Here is a 26,110-nt window from a genome sequence, read left to right as displayed (position 1 = left end):
ATCTAGCGATGTCAGGGGGCCTATTCGAATGTCCTAACTTCCACATGAAAAAAAAAAAATCAGTCAGCTTTCATTTGTAAAAGCCAATGACATGTTTCTATGGTTACTCAGAGCAGTTAACGAGGAGAGGCACAGGCACAAAAGCACAAATGTGAGTGTGCACAAGAACGAGCGTTGAATGGCCTCCTGCCACAAGGACGGTAGGATTCCTTGCGTGCAATCATAGTTATTAGCAAACAACACTCACCTGGGCAGCAGCTGCAGGGCAGGTACTATAAACTCAGTTCTTCCTGACACTCCTCCGGGGTCACATTCCGGCAAACAGCTGTCCCAGCCGTGCCCCTTGCAACACGGATAGCACCAATTCAGTATGCACAACCTACCACATTTCCACACAGTGGCCGTGAATTCAAAGTGTGTATAATGGGTCTACTGCCCAAACACAACTGGGATAGGCTCCTGCGCCTCCGCGACCCTTGTGAGGACAATGTGATTCAAAAAAATGGTTGGATGGATGGATGGATGGATGGATGGATGGATGGATGGATGGATGGATGGATGGATGGGGTATGTGGATGCGTGGATGGATGGAAGGAGGGATGGACTGATGGATGGATGGTGTAGGGGGATTGAGTGGGTGGATGGATATATGGATGGATAGATGGATGGATGGACTGATTGGGGATTTGGTGGGTGGGTGGATAGACAGATGGGGTAGGGGGATTGGGTGGATAGATACTTTCTCGTAGATTTTCACCTCTATCCGATGGGACTGTGATGTATATCATGTCACTTCCGACAATGGTTATTATGAGATTATCAAGACTCACATGAACGGTACACTAACTGATTTTAAGATTATAATAATAAAAATAAAAAATAAATCACACGAATTCTGGGTATGGGGTAAGAATGAGCAGATCAACGGAATATATTGAAAGCTGAGCAGTCCATTCCCTCTGTATAGCTTCCCCATTAGAAATTCCATGGGGGCTTATGGGTAATAAACACACCTCCATAATCAGCAGGTGTTAATGGAACAGGAATATGGGAAAAGAAGCGGCAGTTCCTTTCCACAGTTTGGCCCCCCTGTTGCGAGCTCAACCTTGTTTCATTAGACAGCGTTGTGTCAATATACTAATCATATGCTCCGTCACAAGGCAATCAGTGCTTACCGTGCTCGTCAGCTGAACACAAGGCTCTAAATTCATTAGCCACCCTCCCCACTTTAACACACACACACACACAAAATGGTATGGACAGCATCCAGTCCGCGTTTGACCCATGACTCTTTTGTCTCCATGCAACTGTCGGGGTAGTGTAATTGGTCATTACTGACCATGTGTCTTCTTGGCCCTGAAGCACCTTTGTAAAAAAAAAAAATAAAAAGGAGGGAAAGGCCTCGAAAGAAAGATTTTAAAAAGAGAGGACACAGTATGTAAAAATCACTGACAAAGACCATAATAATCATCATCATAATACATTTCATTTATAAGCACCTTTCAAAACCCTCAAGGTCACTTTACACTCACAGGATAGTTTTTTTCTGTGGGTGAGCAGCAGCAGCTACACGCACCCGTGTTCACTCAACCCGGAATAACTCAAATAAATAGAAAGCTAGCTAGCTAATAACCACCTAATAGATAGCCAGCTAGGTAGCTAATAGACAGCAAACAGATAGCAAATAGATAGCTAGCTAGGTAGCCAGCGAGGTAACCAGCCACGTAGCCAACTGGATAGCTAGCTAGATAGCCAGATAAATAAAAAGAAGTGAAGAGCAGAAATGTACTTTTCAGAAACATACCACCGTTACTTCAGAGCAATAATAATAATAATAATAATAATACATTTAATTTACAAGCGCCTTTCTGAACACCCTAGGACACTTTTGAGGTGAGATTTGAAAGTAGGAAGGGAGTCAATATTACGGATGTTGGGTGGAAGTGAGTTCCAGAGTTTGGGAGGGGAGCGGCTGAAAGTTCTGCACCCCATCGTGGTGAGACGGGCAGAGGGCATACAGAGATGGAGGGAGGAAGAGGATCTGAGGGCCCGAGAGGGAACAGAGATTTGAAGTAGGTCAGAAGGATAGGGGGGGGGGGCAAGGTTATGGATGGCTTTAAATGGAAACAATACTTTTGTTAAACAATAGTTTAACAAAAGTAACAGTTTAACAATAATAATAATAATAATAATAATAATAGGGCGCCCCGGTAGTCGAGTGGTTAGCACACCGGCTTCACAGTGCAGAGGTCGCCGGTTCGCGTCCCGGTCCGGCCTCCCTGTGTGGAGTTTGCATGTTCTCCCCGGACCCACGTGGGTTTTCTCCGGGTCCTCCGGTTTCCTCCCACACTCCAAAAACATGCATGGCAGGCAGATTGACCGCTCCAAATTGTCCCTAGGTGTGAGTGTGAGAGTGACTGTTGTACGTCTTCGTGTGCCCTGCGATTGGCTGGCAACCAATTCAGGGTGTCCCCCGCCTCGTGCCCGAAGACAGCTGAGATAGGCTCCAGCAACCCCCGCGACCCTAATGAGGAATAAGCGGGACGGAAAATGAGATGAGATGAGATAATAATAATAATATCACATTTTAAGGGCCTTTCAATGACCAGGGTGGGCGGAAAAAAATATTTTTAGGCCACTTAACTGATGGGAATTGAAAACAATTACTATAAATGTTTAAAAACAAGCATTTTTTTAACTCATTTACAAGTTTATTAGGGAATTAAAAATGTGACAGAACACCATTCCCGTAAAACAAAGTTATATTTTTTTCATTCTTGGGTGCCGATAAAAGAGGTTCACAAATAAAAAGCCAACAATGTTCCGTGTTTCTTTATCGCCAATAGAAGACAAAAAGCGAGAGCAACCCAAGTGAAGCTAATGGATTCTGATGAAAAATTCATTTGCAAGTGAAATGTTGTAGATGAATGTCGAACAAATGTCCAAGGAACCAGCAACCGTTTGATTATTCAGCTTCACCTTCCCTTTGCTGCGGATTTGCATACAAATCCCACTAATTGTATCTTTACAGAACAAAAAGGGAATATTAATCAGATGTGGGTTTTTTTTCTAAATCAAGTCTCAAAAACTAAAGGATACTAATTTATTTGAAGTGTTTTGTTTCCCATCATCGTGAAAACACAGAGGAGTTAATTTAGCATCAGCGTTCTGGATGTTACAACAACCAAAAAGTCGATACTGATGACAATAATATTTTGGGAGTTGTTAACAGCTGCAGAGAGTCAGGAAGCTTCAAATCAACCACAATGAATCTCCAACACCCTTTTTTGTACGTTGGGAATGTTGTCCGTTGCATCGTAACACTTCTTCAGGCCAAACTAAACACCAGATTCCTGCCAAGCAAATTATCTTTGGGGATCAAATAAAAGGCGGGACCTTTCATTGTACTTCCATCTGTAACCTCCGTTAACCCACCAGGACCTGCTGCAACGGAAAAAACAGATTCACCTCACCCTCTGTTTTTCCCTGTCTGGCTGGCCCGTACTTGCTCATTATCTTTTTGTAGTTCGCTCCAACGAAAACATAAGACAACATATAAATCAGTGTCAGGAATCCACCCTTTGTCACACCTCGCGGAGTGACACCCGACCGTTCGTCTTATCACAGAAACGGAGACGCACAGGAAGTTGGTGGACCTGGAATTCCCCTGCAAATTGAAGGCCCGACACAATTCCTTCGGATTCCTACTGGAGAATAAGCGAATGCCCCCACCGTGATGTCTCGCAGGCTTCTTGTCACCGATCCTTCACTCGTTTCCCTTTCCCTGGTGTGGTGCAGACTTTGAACGGTCCCCATGCATCATTCTCAGCGGGTTTCCCAATTGCCAACGCTCATTATGAGTACAGCTCCCCTCAGAGAGACGAAGCTCGGGAATGTATGCATTGATCAACCTGACAGGGAAACCGTCAGTGACAAGGTAGCACAATGCAGGGTCTGGACCCTCCATCTATTCACTAGGAAAGTTGCAGCAAAAGAAACACAATCTTACTCTGAAATGGACAGCTACCATATTTTCCACGGTATTAGGCGCACCCAAAAACCTTCATTTTCTTAAAAAAAAATGACCCTGCGCCTTATACTCCAGTGTGCCTTATATGTGAAGTAATATTGAGCTCCACTTCTCCCAGTAGAAGAAGTTGTGCACAGTCCATGCTGGGATATACAAAACGTAACACCAGCCTCTAATATAGCGCCTTATAAAATGGTGCGCCTTATATATGGGAAATGATTTTAAACATTCATTGAAGGTGCGCCTTATAGCCCGGTGCACCTCATATATGGAAAAAAGTTGGAACATACAGCATTCATTGGGGGTGTGCCTTATAGGCCGATGCACCTTATATATGAAAACATTTGAAAATACACCATTCATTGGTTGTGCGCCTTATAGGCTGGTGTGCCTTATATATGGAAAACGTTTGAAAACACACCAGTCATTGGCGGTGCGCCTTATAGGCTGGTGCGCCTTATATATGGAAAACGTTTGAAAACACACCATTCATCGGGGGTGCACATTATAGTGCGGTGCACCTTACATATGGGGAAATGAAAATACACCATTCATTGGAGGTGCGCCTTATAGTGTGGTGCTTCTTGTATATAGAAATGTTTTGCAAACACACCAATCATTGGGTTGCGACTTATAAGCCGGTGCACCTTATATATAGAAAATGTTTGAAAATACACCATTCGTTGGGGGTGTGCCTTATAGCACGGTGCACCTTAAATATGGAAAAACTTTGCAAATACATCATTCATTTGGGGGTGCACCTTATAGGCCGGTGTACCTTATACAGTATATGGAAAAAGTTAGAAAATACACCATTCATTGAGAGTGCGCCTTGTAGCACGGTGCACCTTATCAGAATCAGAATCAGAATCAGAATCAGAATCATCTTTATTGCCAAGTATGTAGGACACACAAGGAATTTCGTTTCCGGGACTATCGTAGAACACCGACCCTGCTGCACTAGTAATTTTCTCCGTGCGTGCATAAAAACTGCTAAGTGGCTATCGATATATCCGATATCGTTCCATTTACTGTACATCTACTGTTTGAGGGTGCACCTTATAGGCTGGTGCACCTTATACAGTATATGGAAAAAGTTGAAAAATACACAATTCATTGGGGTGTGCCTTATAGGCCAGTGCACCTTATACACCAGAAAATGTGGTACTTAAACAGCCAAAGCTCCAATTCCAAGAGGAAGCTAACAACCATTTGGAAGTTTTCAAATGAAGAGAAAAAAACAATAACCAGGAATAAAACATGAAATACCTCAGAACAATGCAGAGCTTAACCTAAGCCCCCATTTCGTGAGACTCTCCCTCCTCATATTCAATTATGTAATCCTATTATGCATTCATGGGCACTGGTGCCTGTAAAACTGAAGGTTCATTTAAATTTGTGATGGAGCGTGTACGACTGCACGCAGTCGTCATTCAAGCACGGCCACAATATCAACCTGGAAGCCGTGCCCTTATATTAAAATACGCCGCGAACCCCGCCGGATTCAAGGGGCAACGAATCCGTGCGAATCTCCCCTTGGCTTGCACAACACACCTGGGATTCGCACGCATGTGCGTCCACCGTGCATAACAACTACATCTCCCACATTCGGATGGGGGAGGTGCTCACCTGATGAAGAAGGAGGCCGCTCCAGAGGAGGTGGGTGTGATGGAGCTGGATGCGTTGATGATGGGGGTCCGTAGGTCCATCTGTACGGAGCCTTTTAGGCGACAGGGCGTCGAGGTGTTGCTCTTGGTGGTACTACTGCATTTGGTGAGCGGGGCCGTGGAGGTCTGGCCATCTCTGTCGCCGTCCCCCTTCAAGTTTTGGGCCTGTTGGCATATAGACACTGAGCTAAGACCACAATCTGCGCTTCCTTCCGCTCCATTTACTGTCTCATCTGCCGATCTTTGCGACAGCTGGACGGACAGATGCTGCAGCCAGTGTCGCTTAGCTGGAGTCAGCAGCCTTGACTGCTGGAAAAGCGAACAGCAACAAGGCTGCCATTTATTGTTTTTGTTTTATTGGGCCGGTTACGTGGATTGTAATTAAGTAACAAACTGTATTTTATAGCTTATGATAACAAATGGAATTAACTTTACGAAGCTTACATGTAACTCTACCTGGTATTGTAATATTAATCAATAGAATTAAAACCACGGTACATTATTACTGTTATTATTATTATTATTATTATTATTATCATTATTATTAACATTATTTATTATTATTATTATTATTATTATAATCGTTATTATAATCGTTATTATAATCGTTATTATAATCATTATTATCGTTATAGTCATCGTTATTATAATTGTTATTATAATCATTATTATCGTTATAATCGTTATAATCATTATAATCGTTAGCATTATTGTTAGCATTATCGTTCGCATTATCGTTAGCATTAGCGTTAGCATTATCGTTAGCATTATCATTATTATTAGCGTTATTATTATCGTTATTATCGGTATTATTATCATTATCATTATATCCTGAATGATTTTATCAAGTTAGGGCCAGCAGATTGTTCACGATAAGTGTCCCATTTCACATTCCTTTCTATAGAGCTTGTTAGCGTCGTACTTTTGGAGATTGCGCTTCGGTATTGTGTGGCTTCATCGTGGACATAAAGTTGAGTATCAAGCCGACAAATGTCAATTTCAAGCTGCAAGAAGTCAAGGAATGAAAAAAACAACATAAAATGAGCCATCCAATGCTCGCTAGTGCCATGCTGGGGTAACCTGGTTGTATGCCAAGGGAAGCAGAGCCCATTCCACTTTGGCGTGAAAGGGCTGCAAGCACTTCACATTGAGCGGCGCAGGAAGCGGATCTCTACGGCTCATCAAATGGTTCGCAGATTGAGCCTATTAGATATCAGTTTTACAAATCATCAGGCCAAAATTTTACATGCACACAGGGGGCAGCTGGTTACAAGTGGTGTGCATCAGAGTATTCCCGCTTTGGTGTTAAGAATAAGGAGTTTACGCCTCCTCGGCCAAGCTGTTCGCTGCAGCCTTAGACGCGGAATGGCTCCTTACTCCTGGTCAAAAATCCAATTTATCCCCCTGTCAGGTAATTACGCCGTGTCAGTTGAGCTTTTCGCACAGACGGTAATGAATTGGCCTTCCGCCTGCCCTTTAACTTGTGTTTGATGTTCTTTTTTTGGGGGAGGGTTTGTTGAAGAATAGCAAAGACATGGAGCAAGATGTGAGACAAAGTTGGGTCAATTTGATACAAAGGGGAAAAATGGTGACTAAATGGGAAGCAAGAAGAAAGCAAAATGGCAAAAGAGGGGCTGTCTGGTGTCATTTCTCTGGTAAGGCAGGAGTCTCCTGTGACTTTATATCTCACCGGTTAACAGATGATCACTGGCCAAGTGAAATAAATCCACTTAATCTGGGCAGTCACACTACCTTGATTTTTGTGGCTAATGGAAACAAATAGAGGTGAGATTCGGAAATACCGATGAGGAAAATTGATTGACGGAAAATCTTTAAAGGGGAACTCGACTCCCTTTTTTTTTTTTTTTTTTTTTTTCCAAGAACACGTTGCGTATGCTCGCACTTGTCAAAACATGGTATTTTGAGTCATACGGCATTCATACTAAGAAACAGAATAAATCATCAATCTCGGGGAGGGAGGGTGTTTTGGGCTGCCATGTCATGTTATATTATCCGACGGGAGCGACAGTTGCATTTTTGCCTGCTAATCCAGCACATTTGAGTAAAACGGGTTTGTTAAATAAATAAACAAATAAACAAACAAATAAATAAATAAATAAATAAGAATTTGTCGCAAGTGTAACATTATCATTCTATCAGTAACAAAGGTACCGTATTTTCCGGTGTATAAGGAGCACCAGTGATTGGTGTATTCTCAAACTTTTTCCATATAGTATAAGGCGCACTGGACTATGTATGTATATGTAGCTACTTCCGGGTAGAGTGAACGCTGGCGCGAATGGCTGCCGCTGCTCATCCGTACAAAAAAAAAAATGTGACTGTAAAGTGTCCGTGAGAGTTTTGAAAGGCGCTTATAAATTAAACGTATTCAGAATCAGAATCAGAATCATCTTTATTGCCAAGTATGTAGAATTATTATTATTATTATTATCATTATTTGTTGTTGTTGTTATTATTATTAGGCACACCTTCAATGAATGAAAAAAAGTTTCGCAAATATAAATATAATATCATATAAATAATGTAAATATATATAAATTAAAATATATATATATATAAATAATAATAAATAATATATAATAATAAATAACTACAATAAATAATAAATATTAATCTAAATAAAATCAGATAAATATAATAGAAATATATATAAATATATAAAGGTTTTCCAAATACTAAGGCACACCACATTATAAGGCGCGACAGAAGAGGCTGGGTTTACGCACTGCTTCTTTCCTCTGGTGGAAATGGCTTCTGGAGTTGCGAGACCTGTTGTGCCTCAATATTACTTCACATATAAAGGCGCAAGGCCATCTTTTGAAGAAAATCAAGGTTTTGGGTGTGCATTATACACCGGAAAATACGGTAAATATGTATATTAACTCATTCACTGCCAGACGTGCAAAAATGTGTCCATAACGTAGCTTGTAGCAGCCGTGCACATTTCACCACGACGTCTCTGATCCACTGGTGAAAAGGAGGCTTTGATACTCTCCTTTTTAATCTAGAAATACTTCATGCAACAAGGTTCTAAAGAAAGTTCTAAAGATTCAAGACTGTCTGTGTGTGTCATATTTGTTATTTTGTTTTTTTTTTTGTTTTTCACTTCAAGATGGCGCCACGGGAGTGGCTACCTTTACAGCATCTCCTGTATTTTGTTTTTGCTGCTGTGAAATGTAAATTTCTCCACCGTGAGACAAATAAAGGCTCATCTAATCTAATTTAAAAAAGGCCTACTTCTAAGGAGTCACTGTGCAATGAGTGTCAATTCGAGAGGCGCCCCAGATAGTTTTGATTTACAGGACTACAACAATTATTCCAGATCTAAGGAGGGTTGTTTTCCCCACAGCGTATGCCAAGACATCCGAGGAGCAGTAAAAAGGGGGCTCAGTGTGGGACGAATTTGGCTCCAATGGCTTCCACACGCACAAAGATTTCTGTGCACTCACAATACACACTCGGACTCTGTATTTCTTTGTTTCCACACAACACTGCGTGCTCTCCTCGCCAAAGGAGCCAAATGGGAATAGTGAATTAAAGCCCTTGCCTTCAGGCGCAGTGGACCACGAGAGCTTCTGTGGCTTTTTGTCATTCGGGAAGATCTCATTTTAATGAAAGGCAGATACTTGAGTATAGAAAAGCTATGGTCTTGCCGTCTTTGCAACCGTGTTTCGAAAGCTATGCGGTCCAAACTTTTACTACGTCCAAATCAATCGCAGGTTTTTTTTAATACTGTATTTTGGGTTCTCATCACAATTATTTTGCCGTGCCCTTCAATTTATGTTGACAAAATATAATTCAAAAATATTTCTTCATGAACTCAGACACCTACGGTCATGGTCTTGAATTAAAAAGGGTCCGTTTTTAGAATAAACACCTCAGATCTGATTGAGTGTCAAAAGCAAAATGGTTGGTTGCTCATCAAAAACTGTGCTGAGCTTATTCAAATGAAAAAACATAAAAAACAGATTAATTATTCTTTCTCATAAAGTACATCGCAAAGTGCCCCTGTGTTGCAAAACACCCATTAAGTATTTATCCAAAGTCACTTCAGAGTTACAGAGAGGCTTTGCAGAAGAAATTTGAAATGGCCTTGAAGATGAAATCATAAGACAGGCAGTCTTTAATGACCCCTGACTTAAAATGACGATGACACTGACGACCGAAGAATGACAAGTCGGTATTCCAGCAGACAATCAAATGGTTCTCTATGCAAGATTCACTCAGTTTCTCATGAGAAAAAAAGCCATAGTTGTATTTAATGGTTACTTTTTATGTACAAAATTACAGAAACATTCCCTTCCCAACACATGAGGAGCCTGTGGCCTAAAAGCACAAAAACAACTCTTATTTGGTCAGACATCCATTGACAGATGAGGCTGTTCATAGGTTCTGCCGCTTGGGAATTACAATTTGTTTTACTGCCATGCTACTTTCTAATTAAATGTAATTATGTGGTCAAAAGAGACAAAGTGATATTTATCGGGAAATGCAGAAAAAAGGACCTACCAGTTTAGGCTGAGGAAGGATGTTGTTGACCCTGGAGATGCTCCAAACACCCTCAAGGTACTGTTGCGCTTGGATGGTGACAGAGCTCATTGATCCAGCGAATTGACCTCCCGCTACCGTCACCTGGACACTGGTCTTTGGACCTGACGGGACTGAAGGGTTCTGGGACCAGAACGGCTCACGAGGCTGGTCTCCCAAAGGCGGGATTGAGTGCGGGACGGGTTGGCTTTTGGATAGTTGGTTTGCGCGGAGGCTAGAGGACGACACGGCAAATCGCGTGGGCCGCGGGAGGAAAGAAGAGGCGGGAAGGGCCGGCCTGTCTGGGCCGAGGTCGAGTACGGTCGCATGGAGAGTCTGCAGAGCCTCCCGTTTCAGTTGATGGAGGGGCGTGAAGCACACTTGACAGCAGGTGACGGCACCTTCCTTGCGCCCAGATGTGTGGAGCTGCTCCAATAGAAAAGCTGCATAGCTCGTGTCCTGTAACATGGCAGAAACAAGCAAATAGGTTTGCCTTTGCATGAAACGTGTTGTTTGTGTTTTCCGTGAAGGTCAATGGCCCGCTTTGCTCTTCCATTACCGCGTTTGTTCAGAGCGAGCCATACTCATTGGTCAGTCATGTTTGAATTTTTTTTGTTTTTGTGTATTCTGAGGAGCTAATCAGAGCCATAAAAAACAATTACAACACACCAAATCTGGTTCTCTTTGCAAAAAGTGTGGACACCGCTGCTCTAGTGGATTTGTATAATGTCCCACTGAGAAACCTCATTAAAACCAGACGAGTATTTTAAAGTATTCTCCATGTTTGAAACTGAGAGTAGCTCATCTTTCTCCATCTTTTCAAAGCAGTGTCCAGTGAAGTTTTGTCCTTTTATTTCAGTAGCAAAGAAGGTTCCCCAGGGCGTTCCTCTCTACTTGGAAGGAATGCTGAGGGGAAAACAACAGCTGAAGTGAATCTGGCACCCAAAGCGATACAATTTACATATGATAAGTGTTCTCAGCGTGAAAGCAGAAGAGAAGCCAGCAAATGTGAAAATAAGTACCTCCGAAAGCTGTAGGCATACTAGGATGAGAGCCAACTATTGAAATTCGACCGGAGACCAGAACATCCGTTTTAATACAAACAAACACATGTGCAGTACGCACAAACTCAAAAACCCACACTCGGTGTCTCTTAAGAGGCATAAAGGGGCATCAAACTCTAGCTCAGTGGAGTCGTGGCGTAAGACAGAAGCTCACAGACCAAACATAAATGTTTACGAGACCCTTGCTCTCTGGACCCTCGGAGGTGATCATGAGGAGTGAGGAGGAGGAAACAATAATCCAGTGCCCAAATGCTGCCACTTAATACATCAAACCCAGAAGACCCTTAATTCATTGGACCCAAAGGGCACTACTATGGTATCGTGAGCAGTGAAAGACATCTAAATATTATGAGCGCAAACATCAACAAATATTGGCCGGGATGATCACCGTTTTAAAGGCGCTTTTTGAAAACTATGTTCCTCCCTGATAGTCCGTGTCCACGCGTCATAGTCCCAACACCCACCACGTCCCATGGTTGATAAAAATGTAATGCATTCAATAAATTGATTTCTACAATGAATCAAAAGTCACGCCGCACGCACACTGTTCTAATTTCTATGGCTGAAATATGAGGACATTCACCACACAAGTGAACTAATGATTCACCAAAATGTGGTCGCCAAAGCACCAAAATGGACGCGGTTTAAACGGGTGTCATGTTCAGCCTACTTTCAAGCACCAAATCATCATGTGCGCCGGGATCTGGTCAAAGGACAAATCCAACGTATCATATTTTCCGGTGTATAAGGCGCACTGGAGTATAAGGCGCACCCCCAAATGAATGGTGTATTTGTATTGTATTTATTGTATTTGTATAACTTTTTCCACATATAAGGTGTATCTTCAAAGAATGAAAAAATGTTTTCCAAATAATAATACATATAAAATATATAATAAAATATAAAATATATAAGTCTTTCAAATATAAGGCACTACAGTAGAGGCTGGGGTAATGCACTACTTGTAAACAGGGAGTGGGGAAATAGAGTTGGTGGCTGCTGACATTAGTTGCCAGACCTGTTGTGGCTCAATATTACTTCACATAAGGCGCAGCTGCGTATAAGGTGCAGGCTCGTCTTTTGAAGAAAATCAAGGTTATTGGGTGTGCCTTACACAACAGAAAATATGGTAATCATAATGTGTAAGTAACAAAACCATCATGTATATCATTCTTTATTAACATGACTGACACATTAAAACTACATAAAATACAGTCCCAAGCCGGGTAAATACAAAGGGTTGTGTCAGGAAGGGCATCCGACGATGCCCTTAAACCACATTAACGGTAATTATTCTTGACTTCAGATTTGAAAACTAGTTTTTTAATCTATTTATTTTAGCGGTTAAGAACCACTGATTTAGATGCGCGCAAGATACTCTTTATACTTGAGTAAACGTCCCTGATAAAAGCTAAATAAAAACCAGGCAGGCAAGACACTGAAGCCCTGTCAGAACTAGTTAACTCTATCCATCCATCCACTCTCCTTTACCCTTGGGCAAATCTGTTACCCACCTCAGGGTAACGGTTAGATGGAAGAAATCAATTCCCCCTGACGCTCTCCGTGAATTGTGTTGATTTAGGAGAGCTAATAAAAAAAGCACACAAAGCTAAGCCCATCTGCTATTCAGTGAGGTTTTGAGGAGGTTAGAGAGTGAGCTTCTTCTGTAAAACTGTCCGTAAGCTTTATGCTTAGCCGAGTGAACAGAGGGTCAAGGCCACAAGGACGTGAGAATGATGGTACTGATGATGTGAGGATGATAAAACCCGAAGGACGAGCCGTCTATCTGCATAATAGACAGTGTGGTCTACAGTCTTTGAATATGAAACTATACACAAGATTGGCCCATTTGGTCAGTGTGATGCATGATTGACAGGTGTACTACGTCAGGAATCGTAATCACCAACCATTGTTCTGTACTAGTGTGGGGGAGGGGTAGCGGTTTTCAAGCCAGGGTCGCTTGCGTGGTTGCAGATAAGAGGACAGACAGAGGAAAAGGCGGGTAAGAGGAGGTAGGCCAGGGTTGTGACCATTTGCCTGGAGGCCTGTGGGTGGTTATGTTGGTTTACTGCCTGTCAGCGCTGATCTTTATGAAACTCTGGGGACAAATGTAGTCAGATGCCGTGGCCTTATTATGGAAAGGAGGTTGCTCGAATGCCGCGGGGGGCAGGGTGTGGAAAGGCAAACCTGCCTCTGTGAAATAAGCACTTCATACCCAAGTTTGTCGCTGTCTATGAAGCAAACAAGGGAAGAGCATATATCTGGATGGGTCTGTGGGGTTGATGGAATGTCATTATATGCAGTGCGCATTCCCACAGGCTAATAGGGAAAAAAAGCTAAGTTTTTTTTATGAATGTGCGGACAAGGGAATACATTTTCACTGCCAGACGATGTGCAAAAATGTGTCCGCTCCAGTGCCAGGGTTTTTGTCAATGTTCACTCAAATTGTAGGACCCACAGAATATTGGGTTTTAGGACTACATAAACATGCAACGCACAATGCAGCACAAGAAACCTTAGACTCTCTTCTTTCAGCCGAAAAAAAGAGTGAATTCCTAAATGATATGGGTCGGGAGTTATATAAGCTTGAAATGAGGGTGGCTGTCTAAAATACAATGCAATACTTAGTAAACAAGTTTATGTGCAGTTATACCTCTTCCCATTCACCAAAACTGTAGTATATTGAACAACAGACCAGTTTGATGACTAAAAGATGACAGTACATTTCCAGGTTTGTTAAACTTGTTATTTTTACGGGTGGATTTTTACGACTCTAAGTTTTTTCACTCCAGGACAATGCATTACCCTCCCATGACTGAGCATGTAATTAACATCAAGACCCTACAATGCTCTCATCCTGTTTTGGTCTTTTCAGATCCCCCGAAAAGGACATCTTTGTTTATTTGGCCTGAGACTTTGTTGACCTTCACCACACACAGAGTCCATAAGACTCAGAATTGATCCCCGATAAACCTGCAGGGGCCCCCGTACCGGTCCTTGGCTGAGGATGAGAGATTCCAACTGATCGACGTTGGCTCCCCTTCACAGCCAAATGGCCGAAAGACGATCGCAGCTGCCAATCAAACCCCAAGTGGGCCCAAAAGATTACATCCCCAGGATAAAAGAAACACATCCAGCGGTGTAATCCCTCTTTGCCCTCCTCAACTCATCCCAGAGCCTCTCTGACCCGCTCTCCAAAAACAGATGACTTTGCTCAGAATCCCCTCCAGGAAAACAGAGGGCTGGAAGGCCTGTCAGGACTGACTTTGATTAGATATCAGGTGACGCTTTTAGTGGCACAGCAGTTCTGTGGGATACACACCATTAAATTTAACCACTGCCTGCTTGGAGCTACGCAACACAATGACTCAGGATGTCACACTCGCGTGCTACTCTGCCAACTGTGGGAATGCCTTCGGTGTAACACAAAGATATGTAGCTCCGCAAATCACTTCAAACGCATGGTGGTGTCTCATTTTGTAGTGGAAAAGATCACACATACACGTAAAAAAACAAAAACCGACTAAACAAGAGCTCAAGATTCATGATGAACAAATAGCTTATATGGAACGTCGATGGCTGTGCCTATATAGGATATACAGTAAAGTCTCGTTATATCGATATTCAAGGGAGTCCGAAAAAATATCGATATAACCGGGACTATCGATATATCCGACCCTGTTTGCATGTAATTTTCTCCGTGCGTGCATAGAAATAGTATCGATATAACCGGGACTATCGATATATCCGATATCGATATAACGAGACTTTACTGTATTGTCATGGATCAAGACAGAAATGTTCTATCTTTTCCTGCCCCAGTTTCAGTCTTCACAAAGTTTAATCGATGTCAATGACATACCATTAAATGTTGACCCCGCACATCACTTCAAGTGTAACATTCATCTTACGTCAATGTCTACAGTTTTGCCATGTTATCTCTGTTGGAGCATGTGTGACAGATCAGGTTGCAGAATTGACTCAGCATGACATCAGTATGCTAAATTGGCAAGAAAACAGAACACGGGTGGTATAAACAGAAAGAAACCAATCAATCAAGCACAGCAGTCTTCCACCCTGCCGGAAAAACGACTTCATACTTACAGCGTAAACGGCATGTTGCAGTCAACAAAGTTTTCAGATCACGTGAGGAAGTCAGCGGAAGATGTGAGCCTACCTACGTCTTGCATTCACAGCACCTCGAGGCATCTGTTGCCCCACGAGAAACTTACTGAGACAGATGTCTGACAGTCTGTCCCGTGACATAAAAAGCCTCGCCTCCCTTTTGACCGTCAAAGAACTGCTGACTGGAAAATGCAAATAGGCCTTAGCCTTTTGTGATACTTTCAACACGTGATAGAACCACCTGTCCGCCAATGGCGCATAGGCGAGTGCCTTCAAAGCCTTCTCAGCTCAGGCTCAGAAGCACGGAATGATATTCACAGCTTCCATTTTCTTTTTTTATCCAATCGCCTTTTAGCTTTGAATGTGTTGAGTGCTGATATGCACTCATATACCACCCAAACAACCGTTATCAATTGTGTAGTTTTTGAGTAGCAGCATCAAAAAAAATAAAGCGTTTGATTGCGATGAGGACTTCATACGTCCATGTCGTCAACACATCCATCAGCCCGAGGGTGGGGACGTATAGTTGATCTTACTGTAAAACTGTCATTCCATAAAAAAAGAAAAATTGACAGGGCGAAGGCTGAGTACACGAGAGTGTGTTGTCTCCCGTTGTGGTTCTTTTTTTACACCGCAGTCATCCATCACTCCAACCTTTCGCCACTTGGCCAGTTAATTACGCTTTTCTGTTCACTCGCACACATAAAGAAAACAAGACCCCTTCCACATTGTTTGAACAGACTTCCATTCTCCCTCACACCCCCCCTTGTCCGACCTCTCTCGGTAGAGCTGAGGCAAGATTTACTGTCTCTTTCATCGACTTTAAAAAGGGTAATAGTACCGAGCGGACTAAGCCACTTACACGACATCTGCTTAGGCGTGCAATTCACTGTTGGTTTGCAAAAACTACCCCAAATTAAAATGTTTGTATGACTTAAAAAAATAAAAGTACACAGTATTGACAATGTCATTCTCACACACTGCATTGTGTTTGTATTTTAACCTGTGTGACGTCTCTCCTGGTATGTAAGTCCTGTACCTGAGTGAGCTGTGAAAACACATCAAGATGGGAAAATATAGCTAATGAAAGATGCAACAGGCAAGCTGGAGAAACAGACACCAGGGGCCCTTCTTTTCACGCCCAACACAATTTTAGTACTCATGGGTGGAGTTTCCTCTTCCTTTGGTATTTTCGCAAACGAGCGCGGTTGGAAATAGGCATTTGCAGCGAGGTGGTGGTCAACAAAGCCGACTTGATTCCCTGACAATCGAAGTGGTTCACTTTAAATTCAGCAGAGGTGAGGAGATCGGTGCGTGAAAAGTGTGTTTAGAAGGAATTGCAAGACAGCCACTTGCGGATGAAGTTGGCCACTATCATGTGTGATTGCTATTATAGATGCTATATTGTGCATTTGTGTGTGTGTGTGTGTGTGTGTGTGTGTGTGTGTGTGTGTGTGTGTGTGTGTGTGTGTGTGTGTGTGTGTGTGTGTGTGTGTGTGTGCGCGCGTGTGTGTGTGCATACACACCAGGTCAGTCAGAAATAAACTTTTTTTAAATTACTATTATTACTACTATTACTACTCTTACTATTATTACTATTATTACGATGATTATTATTACGATGATGATGATTATTATTATTATTATTAGTAGTAGTAGTAGTAGAGGTAGCAGTAGTAGTAGTGGTAGTAGTAGTAGTAGTAGCAGTCGTAGAACTAGTAGCAGTAGTAGTAGTATTGCTAATAGTAGTAGTGCTAATAGTAGTAAGAGTAGTAGTAGTAGTAGTATACTAGTAGCAGTACTGTTAGTAATAATACTAGTAGTGCTAGTAGTAGTACTAGTAGTACTGCCAGTAATACTAGTACTACTGCTAGTAATGTTAGTTTTACTGCTAGTAGTACTAGTCCTAGCAGTAGTTGTAGTAGTCATAGTAGTAGTCGTATAAGTAGTAATAGTAGTTGTAGTAGTAGTAGTATTACTACTGCTACTACTACAAGTAGAAGTAGTAGTATTTCTACTGATACTACTACTAGTAGTAATAGTTCTGCTATTAGTAGTAGTAATAGTAGTACTACTAGTAGTGGTACTGCTACTACTACTGGTAGTAGTACTAGTAATAGTACTAGTAATAGTAATTGTAGTATGGGATTGGATTTGCCTTTATTAGTCTCGCAGTGGAGTAATATACATTTCACAGCAACAAAGTGCTAATAGTAACACCATTAATAGTATTAGTAATGGTAGTAGCAGACGTAGTACTACGACTAATGGTAGTCGTAGTACCACTCCTACTAGTAATAGAAGTAGTAGTAGTAGTAGTTGTCAACGTCAACATTGTCGTAGTATTAGTAGTAGTATTATGCATTCATTGAATTGATTGCTACAATCACTGAGTGTTTGGTGCATACGGAAATACGATGACATCCACCATTAATCAGGAGCAGAATCATTCTGCTGGGACTTCTTTCGGCCGAGAAGCAAGGACGAATACGGAAATGGAAGACCTGCATCACTAAAAATATCTTGACAAATTCACATCAACAGTATAGGTTATATACTGTATTCCATATAAGTGGAAAATCCTCGGAGGCAGTTCCTAAGGTGAGTCAAGAGTCTGTATTCTAAACCATCCACTAAGCTTGTCAAAAGTCCGACTTGAATAGTCAACATCATTTGAAAACACTCAACGGCAAAGTACAAAAACCAGACTCAAGCGTTTCTTCTGAACCAGCACTTGAAGACCCCATTCTCGTGATGACAGCCACCTGCCTCTCCTCTGTCTCAATCGTCATACCAGAGAGAGAGAGAGAAGATGGAGTTTCTTTTGTAATGGAGTTGTTCTGACTGAAAGGCGGAGGAGCACTGGCACTTTTCTACAGCTTACTGACAGAGAAAACAAACTGCCACCAATGCAATGAATCTCCGCTGCAGGCTCCCTCAGCCATGTCGAAACAAAACATTTTAAAACAAACACATTCCTAAAGAAATGGCGCATGCGATTAATCATTTCGGGGGAATGCAAACGGTCTCGCAAATATACGTAATGCATCCTCAGCGACATTCTTCACGGTTTGACGAAATAAGTCTGCTGAGACACGAAGAACATAATTAGGGATTTGTCAGTTGTAGATGAACGTTTCAAGCTACTGGGACACATAAACTTGAATCTTTCAATTGTGGAGAGTGCATATTATTCTCATTTGACATTTCGCACAACGCGGTGACGGTTGAAGGGAGTGTCAACAAAAGAGTCAGATTTCGCCATCATATTCCTTTTTTTGATGTCAAAGATGAAAATAGAAATTGCAGAATATTATAATGTGTGGCATTTTTTTGATGAGCTCAAAAATATGCCAGGGTTTTATCAGTCTATCACAATAAACTAATCAATAATAAATAAATAAAATAATCAATATATTTTTCAGAGATGACCAATCTACCTTCTTTAAAATGTGTACGTTCCCTAAAGATTTTCACGGAATATTTTGTCCTCAAAATGTTCAGAAATAAACAAATATTTTTTTGAGACCCGAAATACAAAAACATGCAAAAAATGGCAAATTTCCCCTTTCTATTATTGTGGCAAAAAATGGACAATTATGGCAAAATTGAGAATAAAATTCCACCTTGCAAAGTAATTTTAACCGATTATTGCAATGAAACACCATTTTACATACAGTATTTTCCGTTGTATAAGGTGCACCAGAGTATAAGGTGCACACCCAATAAATGGTGTATTTTCAAAGTTTTTCCATATATTAGGCACACCGGACTATAAGGTGCACCTTCAACGAATGAAAAATATTTTCAAAATATAAAATAACAATCTAAAAAAGTTTTCCAAATATAAGGCACACCACATTATAAGGAGCTACAGTAGAGGGTGGGGTTACACACTCCTTCTGCGGGGGTAAATGGAGTCGGTGGCTGCGGACAGTTGTTGCGAGACCTCTTGTGGCCCAATATGACTTCACATATCAGACACACCTGCGTATAAGGCGCAGGGTCATCTTTTGAAGAAAATCAAGGTTTTTGGGTGCACCTTATACAACAGAAAATACAGTAATCATAATGTGTAACAAAAAGATCTTGTATTTAATTCTTTACTAACATGACTGACACATTGAAACTACATAAAATACAAATAATAACTAAATACAAATATTATATATATCAACCACAATAATTGGTTTACTTTACAGCTATAAGGCATATATAACATTATAATGCCAATTGACACAATGACTTCATGATTTCCCAAAAGGTTCATTTTACCGTTACCACATTATCCCCGAAAAATTGTAACACGCATGGTCATCTTTTGAAGAAAATGAAGCTATTTGGGTGGACCTTATACAACGGAAAATATGGTATATATCCCATCATGGACCACGTACTACTTCTTAAAGGACAACCGACGTCTCCGGACAAGTTGTGTCCATAATTTGTAAAATGGCTTCAAATAACTTCTACTGAGTGTATTTTAATAAGATTCCACCGCATATAGCTATATTTTACGTTTTAAGACTCGCGCTGAATATTCAGGAAGTCTTGTTTTTGAGTTGGTGACGAGTCCGTACGTGACGTCACTAAATGAACGCCCCTGACCGGAAAAAAAGACACATTGTAGCAGTCCTTCCAGCACGTCTATGTATTTTGCTGTACTTGTTTGGTCTGACAACCTCGCGTTGCACCCAATAGCCGCCAGAAGAGGGCGTCCAAGCTCCATATAAGGAATTTATCAGCCTGTGGAAACAGAGGTGGCCACAGGAGGTCACCATTTTGTGCCTCTTTTTCGGTGAGACATTTCCCCTGAATGTTGCCTTAAAATGGCACAGAATAAATTCTTTAATCGATTGCAAACATGTATGCTTTCCTCTTCAGAACTATTTGAATCATATTCTAGCATATTCTCCGAATCTGAAGCCATTGTTTTGATTCTCCAGCAATGCAAGACGTCTTGGCGTGACGTCACGAACTGGGGGCGGGACTTTCTGAAAATGCCCAATTCGCAGCTCAATTTTTTACAGATTTTGGACACTTTAAGTCATTTTTATTGGTGTTTTGCATTTGACTAAAATTATCATACTGCGTGTTTTGGGTATTTTAGATGCTATAAAACGTTTTTCTGATGTCAGTTAAAAAACAAAAAAGTGACGCCGGTTGTCCTTCAATTGGAGTCGGCGGCTGCTGACGGTAGCTGCGAGACCTGTTGTGGCTCAATAGTACTTCACATATAAGACGCGTTCGATTATAAGTGGCAGGGTCATTGTTTGAAGAAAACAAAGGCTTTTCGGTGCACCTTATATACCGGAAAATACAGTACCACCAAGCATTTCAATTAATCTGGGTACAGAATGATTTTTTTCTTGCATTTGCATTGTAAAAGTCTGCCGAAATCCAAAGGTTTCACTTTGTGGAGCTGCTATACTACATTCTACCGTGTCACGACTGTTCAATGTGAAATTACATGCAGCTCTGCGGGCAAAGTATGACGTTCAAGAGATGGAAAAAAATATATATATAAAATACAGGTTTGAGAAACACTAAATTGTAATCCTCTATTATGATAAATTTGGTACCGCTGACAAGACATCCATTGGACTGACAAAAAAAATGAGGAAAAGAAAAGGTTTACTGGGCTGACTGGCTGTTTGCCAAGGTGAACTGCACGAGCATGTCTCTCGTAGTCATTATCTCACAGTTTGAAAGCCGCTCGCCTGTCTACCAGGACAATAGAAAAGCAGAGTTTGCATTGGAAAATGTAATCTGCTGTCGGTCCGAGGAATATTAATTCATCATGAAAGATGTCCATGTCTGTCATTACTGGGTTATTCATTTGTTAGTGAACTCAATTTTCGTGAATAATAAATATTTAGGTTACGGTTCATCGGCTGTGGATGGCAGCGTAATGCTAAACTGTTGACTGTTAAAAAAAATGACACCCTGGTGAGAAGAGATAGAAATGAACAGATTGCGCGAATGCTAACTAGCTTTTCTTTCTTGTTAATGACACATCGAGACATATTCAATGGCAACTGGAGATAAGGAAGTAGGTGGAACGATCATGGTGGAGAATAGTGTGCAGTAATCCACTTAACGAATCAGAAATTCTCTTTCAAGCATCAAAATGAATGGCTTCACATTTTGCAGTGTATTTCTTTCATTACAATACAATAGCACATTTATTATACATAGAATAAGGTATGTTGTGTGTAGTTTTAAGGCTTATTTAGTTGAAAAGTATATTTTATGGAAACCCGGGAACGGATTATTCCCATTTTAATGGTTTCCTATGGGAATTACTTGTTTGAGATACACACTTTTCGCCTTACACAGACCCGTTGTGGTTCAATATTACTTCACATATAAGGCGCAGTGTCATCTTTTTGAAGAAAATTAACGTTTTGGGGTATGCCTTTTACACCGGAAAAGACTGTAAACTATGATGAAAATAGAGGGGCTAAATCTAAAGTCATAACTCTGTATTTGTTGGGTTTTTTTTTTCATAGTGGTGACATCATGTAAGATTGAGTCATTCACACACACAAACACACACATTAATGTAAAGCAAACTCGGGAATGCACAAGCACGCCTCCATCCGTGCTTCTTGCTCCATTGTCAGTCTACAAAGTCAAAGGGTAACTCATTGTATGACTCAGAGGTCAGCATCCGAGTGGCCTCCTTGCCTGAGCACTGGAACATCACCTCAAGAACCGCCAATGCTCAACAAAAGACACATTAACCCTTTCTCTCTTCCCAGTCAAGGGCACATAGCATATCGGAAGCTTCTCATTTTAATAATAATAATAATACATTTAATTGCCTTTCAAAACTGTCAAGGTCACTTTACAGTCACAGGATAGGTTTTTTTGTCTGTGTGTGAGCAGCAGCAGCCACACGCGCCAGCGTTCACTCAACCCGGAATAACTCATAGATAGAAAGCCAGCTAGCGATCTGATAGATAGCTAAAAATTAGCTAGCAAGCAAAGCTAGATAGCTAATAGCTTGCTAGTTAGTTAGCTCGTGAGCCAGATAGCTAAAAGCATACAGACAGCAAATTGTGCTGAAGCTAATGTTTACATAATAATAATAATAATAATTGTTATTATTATTATTATTTTATTTCAAGCGCCTCTCAAAGCTCTCAAGGACATGCCCGTTAGCTTTTCCCACATTGTCGCCGTATTGTAGTATGCACGCAATTCCGCATATATTGTTGGTAAAACATAAAAATCCGATAATAGCGGTTTTTTTTTAGTCTTTTTTAAATAGCTAAAAGTAGCTCTGCTATGTGACTCCTGGAATTTCACAACTCTGAGTTGAAGAGTCAACTGTGTCGAGGTTTTTTTTTTTTTACCTGTCAATAATTAGCTAACTCCCTAATGAGCTATTTGTGCGGCCGCCTCAGACCCGTTCCTTCTCATTTAGCCACGCAAAGCAAGTATTTGACCTTATACCTGCTCTGGTTAAACTGCCTGAGCTGTAACTAGAGCAGACTTAGAGTCCGGGAATGTGCGTTTATATAATGTGCATGGTTAAAAAGGACAAAAAAAAACAATTCTGACAAAGTCTGACTAAGTGGGTGTCAAGGTGGGATGCTTGGAAATAACCTATCATCTAGATTAAAGGAAAACCTTATTTTCATAATTAGTCATAAATCAAAAAGTGATTTTTCTCATTATTGTTAGCCTGAGACCTCAGTCTTAGGTAGGTGTGTCAACTACTGTAGCATTTTCAGGGTGTTAGGAATGCCACACACTACTTGAGGACAATCAACCCTTGTCCTGCTATTTAAAAGCAATAAAAATAACATCATGGCTGTGGGATACGCCCCGAATCCGCCTGTTTTTCCTGACGAGGAGGGTCACTCACTGAGCTGAAGCCAACGCACATCAAGGGCAGCACTTTCCTAGCCTCCATTTTCACCCCGGACATTTCCTGTTTTGACAGGAAGAAGGCAATGATAACACGGCCACATAAATAAGCAGCCATTGCATGTAACATGGGGATATCTATTTTCTTTAAAAAGCCCCAAATCCAAACCCAAGAAGTAGACAATCAAGATATCTGAACTCTCCTAACATGCATCACACATTATTTCCCTTTTATAATAATAATAATAATAATAATAATAATAATAATAATACATTTCATTTCTAAGCGCCTTTCAAAACTCTCAAGGTCACCTTACAGTCACAGGATCAGTTTTTCTGCGGGTGAGAAGCGGCAGCCACACGCGCCAGCGTTCACTCAACCCGGAAGTAACTCAAATAGATAGTAAGGCACACCCCCAATGAATGAAAATGTTTTTCCTAATATAATATATCACACCACACTATAAGGCGCTAGCTACACTAGAGGATGGGGTTACGCACTACTTCGTCTACTGGGAAAATGGACTCGGTGACTGATGACAGTCGTTGCGAGACCTGTTGTGGCTCAATATTACTTCACATATAAGGCGCACTTGCATATAAGGCGCAGAGTCGTCCTTTGAATACAAACATGGCTTTTGGGTATGCCTTATACACCAGAAAATACGGTATATAGATTATAAGGCGCATAGTCAACTGTTGAAAAAAAATGTAGGGATTTTAGGTGTACCTTATAGTGCGGAAAATACGGTAATTAGGATCAGTTGGCACATTTTTTTTTTTTTTGGTTTTGGTGAAAAGTCTGTAAAACTGAAGTGGATTGATGATGACTCGGATGAGTAAAAATCCCAACAAATGTCCTCTGTGTGATGTGGTTTTCAACAAAAATATAATGAGCACGTACTTGGAGGACGACACAACCATTTTTTAAATGGATGCTGACTAACAAATGTAGTCATGAAATTACAAAAAAAACAAATTCAAAGGACAAACCCAACGTAGCTTCTTTGGTCGAGGTAATAACAAATGATGGACGGCAAGATGGCGTGACACACGCTTGTATATAAACTAAGCCTCATTGCAAACTCCAAGACTTGGTCTTGTACCAGTCAAACAAAGTGAAATACAAAGGAAAGCAATAAAATAAAAACAGACCACCAAAGTCACAGACACATGAAAGCCGGTGTGTAAGCCGAGGAGCAATGTGACTATCCGGCAACAAGAGGAAGGGGCTCTCGCTTTGAAGGCCGAGGGGAGGTGTGGATGTTGACGGTCTTCTATCCGAGACAGTTTTTTTTTTTTTTTTTTTTTTAATCGGGCCCTTTTATCTAGACAGGAAGAGCGTTGTGGTGAGACACAACAAGGATGGAGGAACGGGGGGCTATTAGCGGTGCTTTGTTGATAGCGAGAGCAACTGAAATGAACAAACCACTTTGATTACACCCTCTGATTCCCCCCACTAGTTTTGGTTTATGAGCTAATTAAGCATTGTGAAGGGACCGCGGGAGCAACGGTGACTTTCAATGGCTACTGTAAGGCTTTTTACAGCAACCTTCCATAACTTCACGACTATCAAGGGTTTAAATTGACTCCAAATGTGTAAAAGGCTGATTGTGTGTCAGGAAACGGTGCGGTCCAGAAGGTCAAATCCAGTTCAAACTCGATCTCCGGCGTCCATTTCTGGGGGAGTTCAAGTGTGCCCTGCATTCACCTCACCGATGCATTCACAAAAGAACCGGAGACATAAATGTCCAGCGTGGCCCGAGAAAAGCTGAAGGGGGTGGGGGTCAACGGATGGCACGAATGGAGGGGGGGGGGGGTGAGTGCAATGATCGTGTGAAAGTAGGGAAAGCTGTGGAATGCAGGAGGGAGTAAGATTTTGGACAAAAATGACTCTTTTGAGCAATCATATAATTTCTTCTCCACTCATGCCAAAGCTCAGAGGTGCGTTGCCTTGGAAACAGACTAAAAAGCCACACAAAAAGCGCAAATTGTAAACTACAGGTGTCAAAGTCAAGGCCCGCGGGCCAAATCTGGCCCTCCACATCATTTTATTCAGCCCGCGAAAGCAAATCGAGCATGTGTGTAAAGTCAGAATCAGAATCAGAATCAGAATCATCTTTATTGCCAAGTATGTAGGACACACAAGGAATTTGTTTCCGGTAGAACACGCTGCACTAGTATCGTTGTCAAAAAAACTGCTAAGTGGCACTATACAGTTCCATTTTGGCTACTGTTGAAAGAGTTCAAAGAGTTAATGGCTTGGGGGAAGAAGCTGTTTAAATGTCTGCTGGATTTGGTGCGCATGGATCGGTAGCGCCTGCCTGAGGGGAGTAGCTGGAAAAGGTGGTGGGCAGGGTGCGGAGGGTTTTTAGTAGGATTTTCCGCGCCCTAGTTTGGTCCAAAGCCAAATTTCAAAATTTCCTAATGTAAACCACAACAAGTCATTTTTTTTTACTTCAAAGTTGAAAACAATTATTTATTAACTCATTCACTGCCATCCCCGAATGTATTCGGAATTTGAAAATATGAAATGGAGCGCCATTCTCGAATTTGTTCAGGTTTTCGTTTTTTTTGCGAGAGGGTGCCGATAAAGCGCTGGTCAGACCTCTGGCAATGTGTTTCCCTCCCATGAGGGGCCAGAATTTGCCTTTTGTCCATGTTAACGCTTTGTTACAGCTTCAGATGTTGTTAAAGCGCTATATAAATCAATATGTACAGGTATGTATTGTATTTTGTACAGCCGCCCCCATTTGTAGCTCAGATAACTCCAGACCCATATAGCTTAGGAATTAACT

At 41.3% G+C, this 26,110-nt stretch overlaps 1 protein-coding gene across 2 annotated transcripts in view; it reads right to left on the bottom strand.

The window, feature by feature from the left end:
* Positions 1–26,110, bottom strand: part of kif26ab (kinesin family member 26Ab) — a 78,445-nt gene that overhangs the window by 32,685 nt on the left and 19,650 nt on the right. For both annotated transcript variants that reach the window (XM_089004423.1, XM_089004424.1), the window contains exons 3-4: positions 10,228–10,704; positions 5,660–5,862 (exon numbers count right to left, since the gene is read on the bottom strand). In XM_089004423.1, the coding sequence (XP_088860549.1) occupies positions 5,660–5,862; positions 10,228–10,704 (680 nt within the window). The remainder of the gene's footprint in view (positions 1–5,659; positions 5,863–10,227; positions 10,705–26,110) is intronic.

This window comes from Hippocampus bargibanti, linkage group LG09 (genome assembly GCF_051943395.1).
Source record: "Hippocampus bargibanti isolate YZ-2025 linkage group LG09, ASM5194339v1, whole genome shotgun sequence".
NCBI classification, from domain to species: Eukaryota; Metazoa; Chordata; class Actinopteri; order Syngnathiformes; family Syngnathidae; genus Hippocampus; species Hippocampus bargibanti.
The sequence above is the reverse complement of the archived record's forward strand: the minus strand, read 5'-3'. Positions and strand labels throughout refer to the sequence as shown.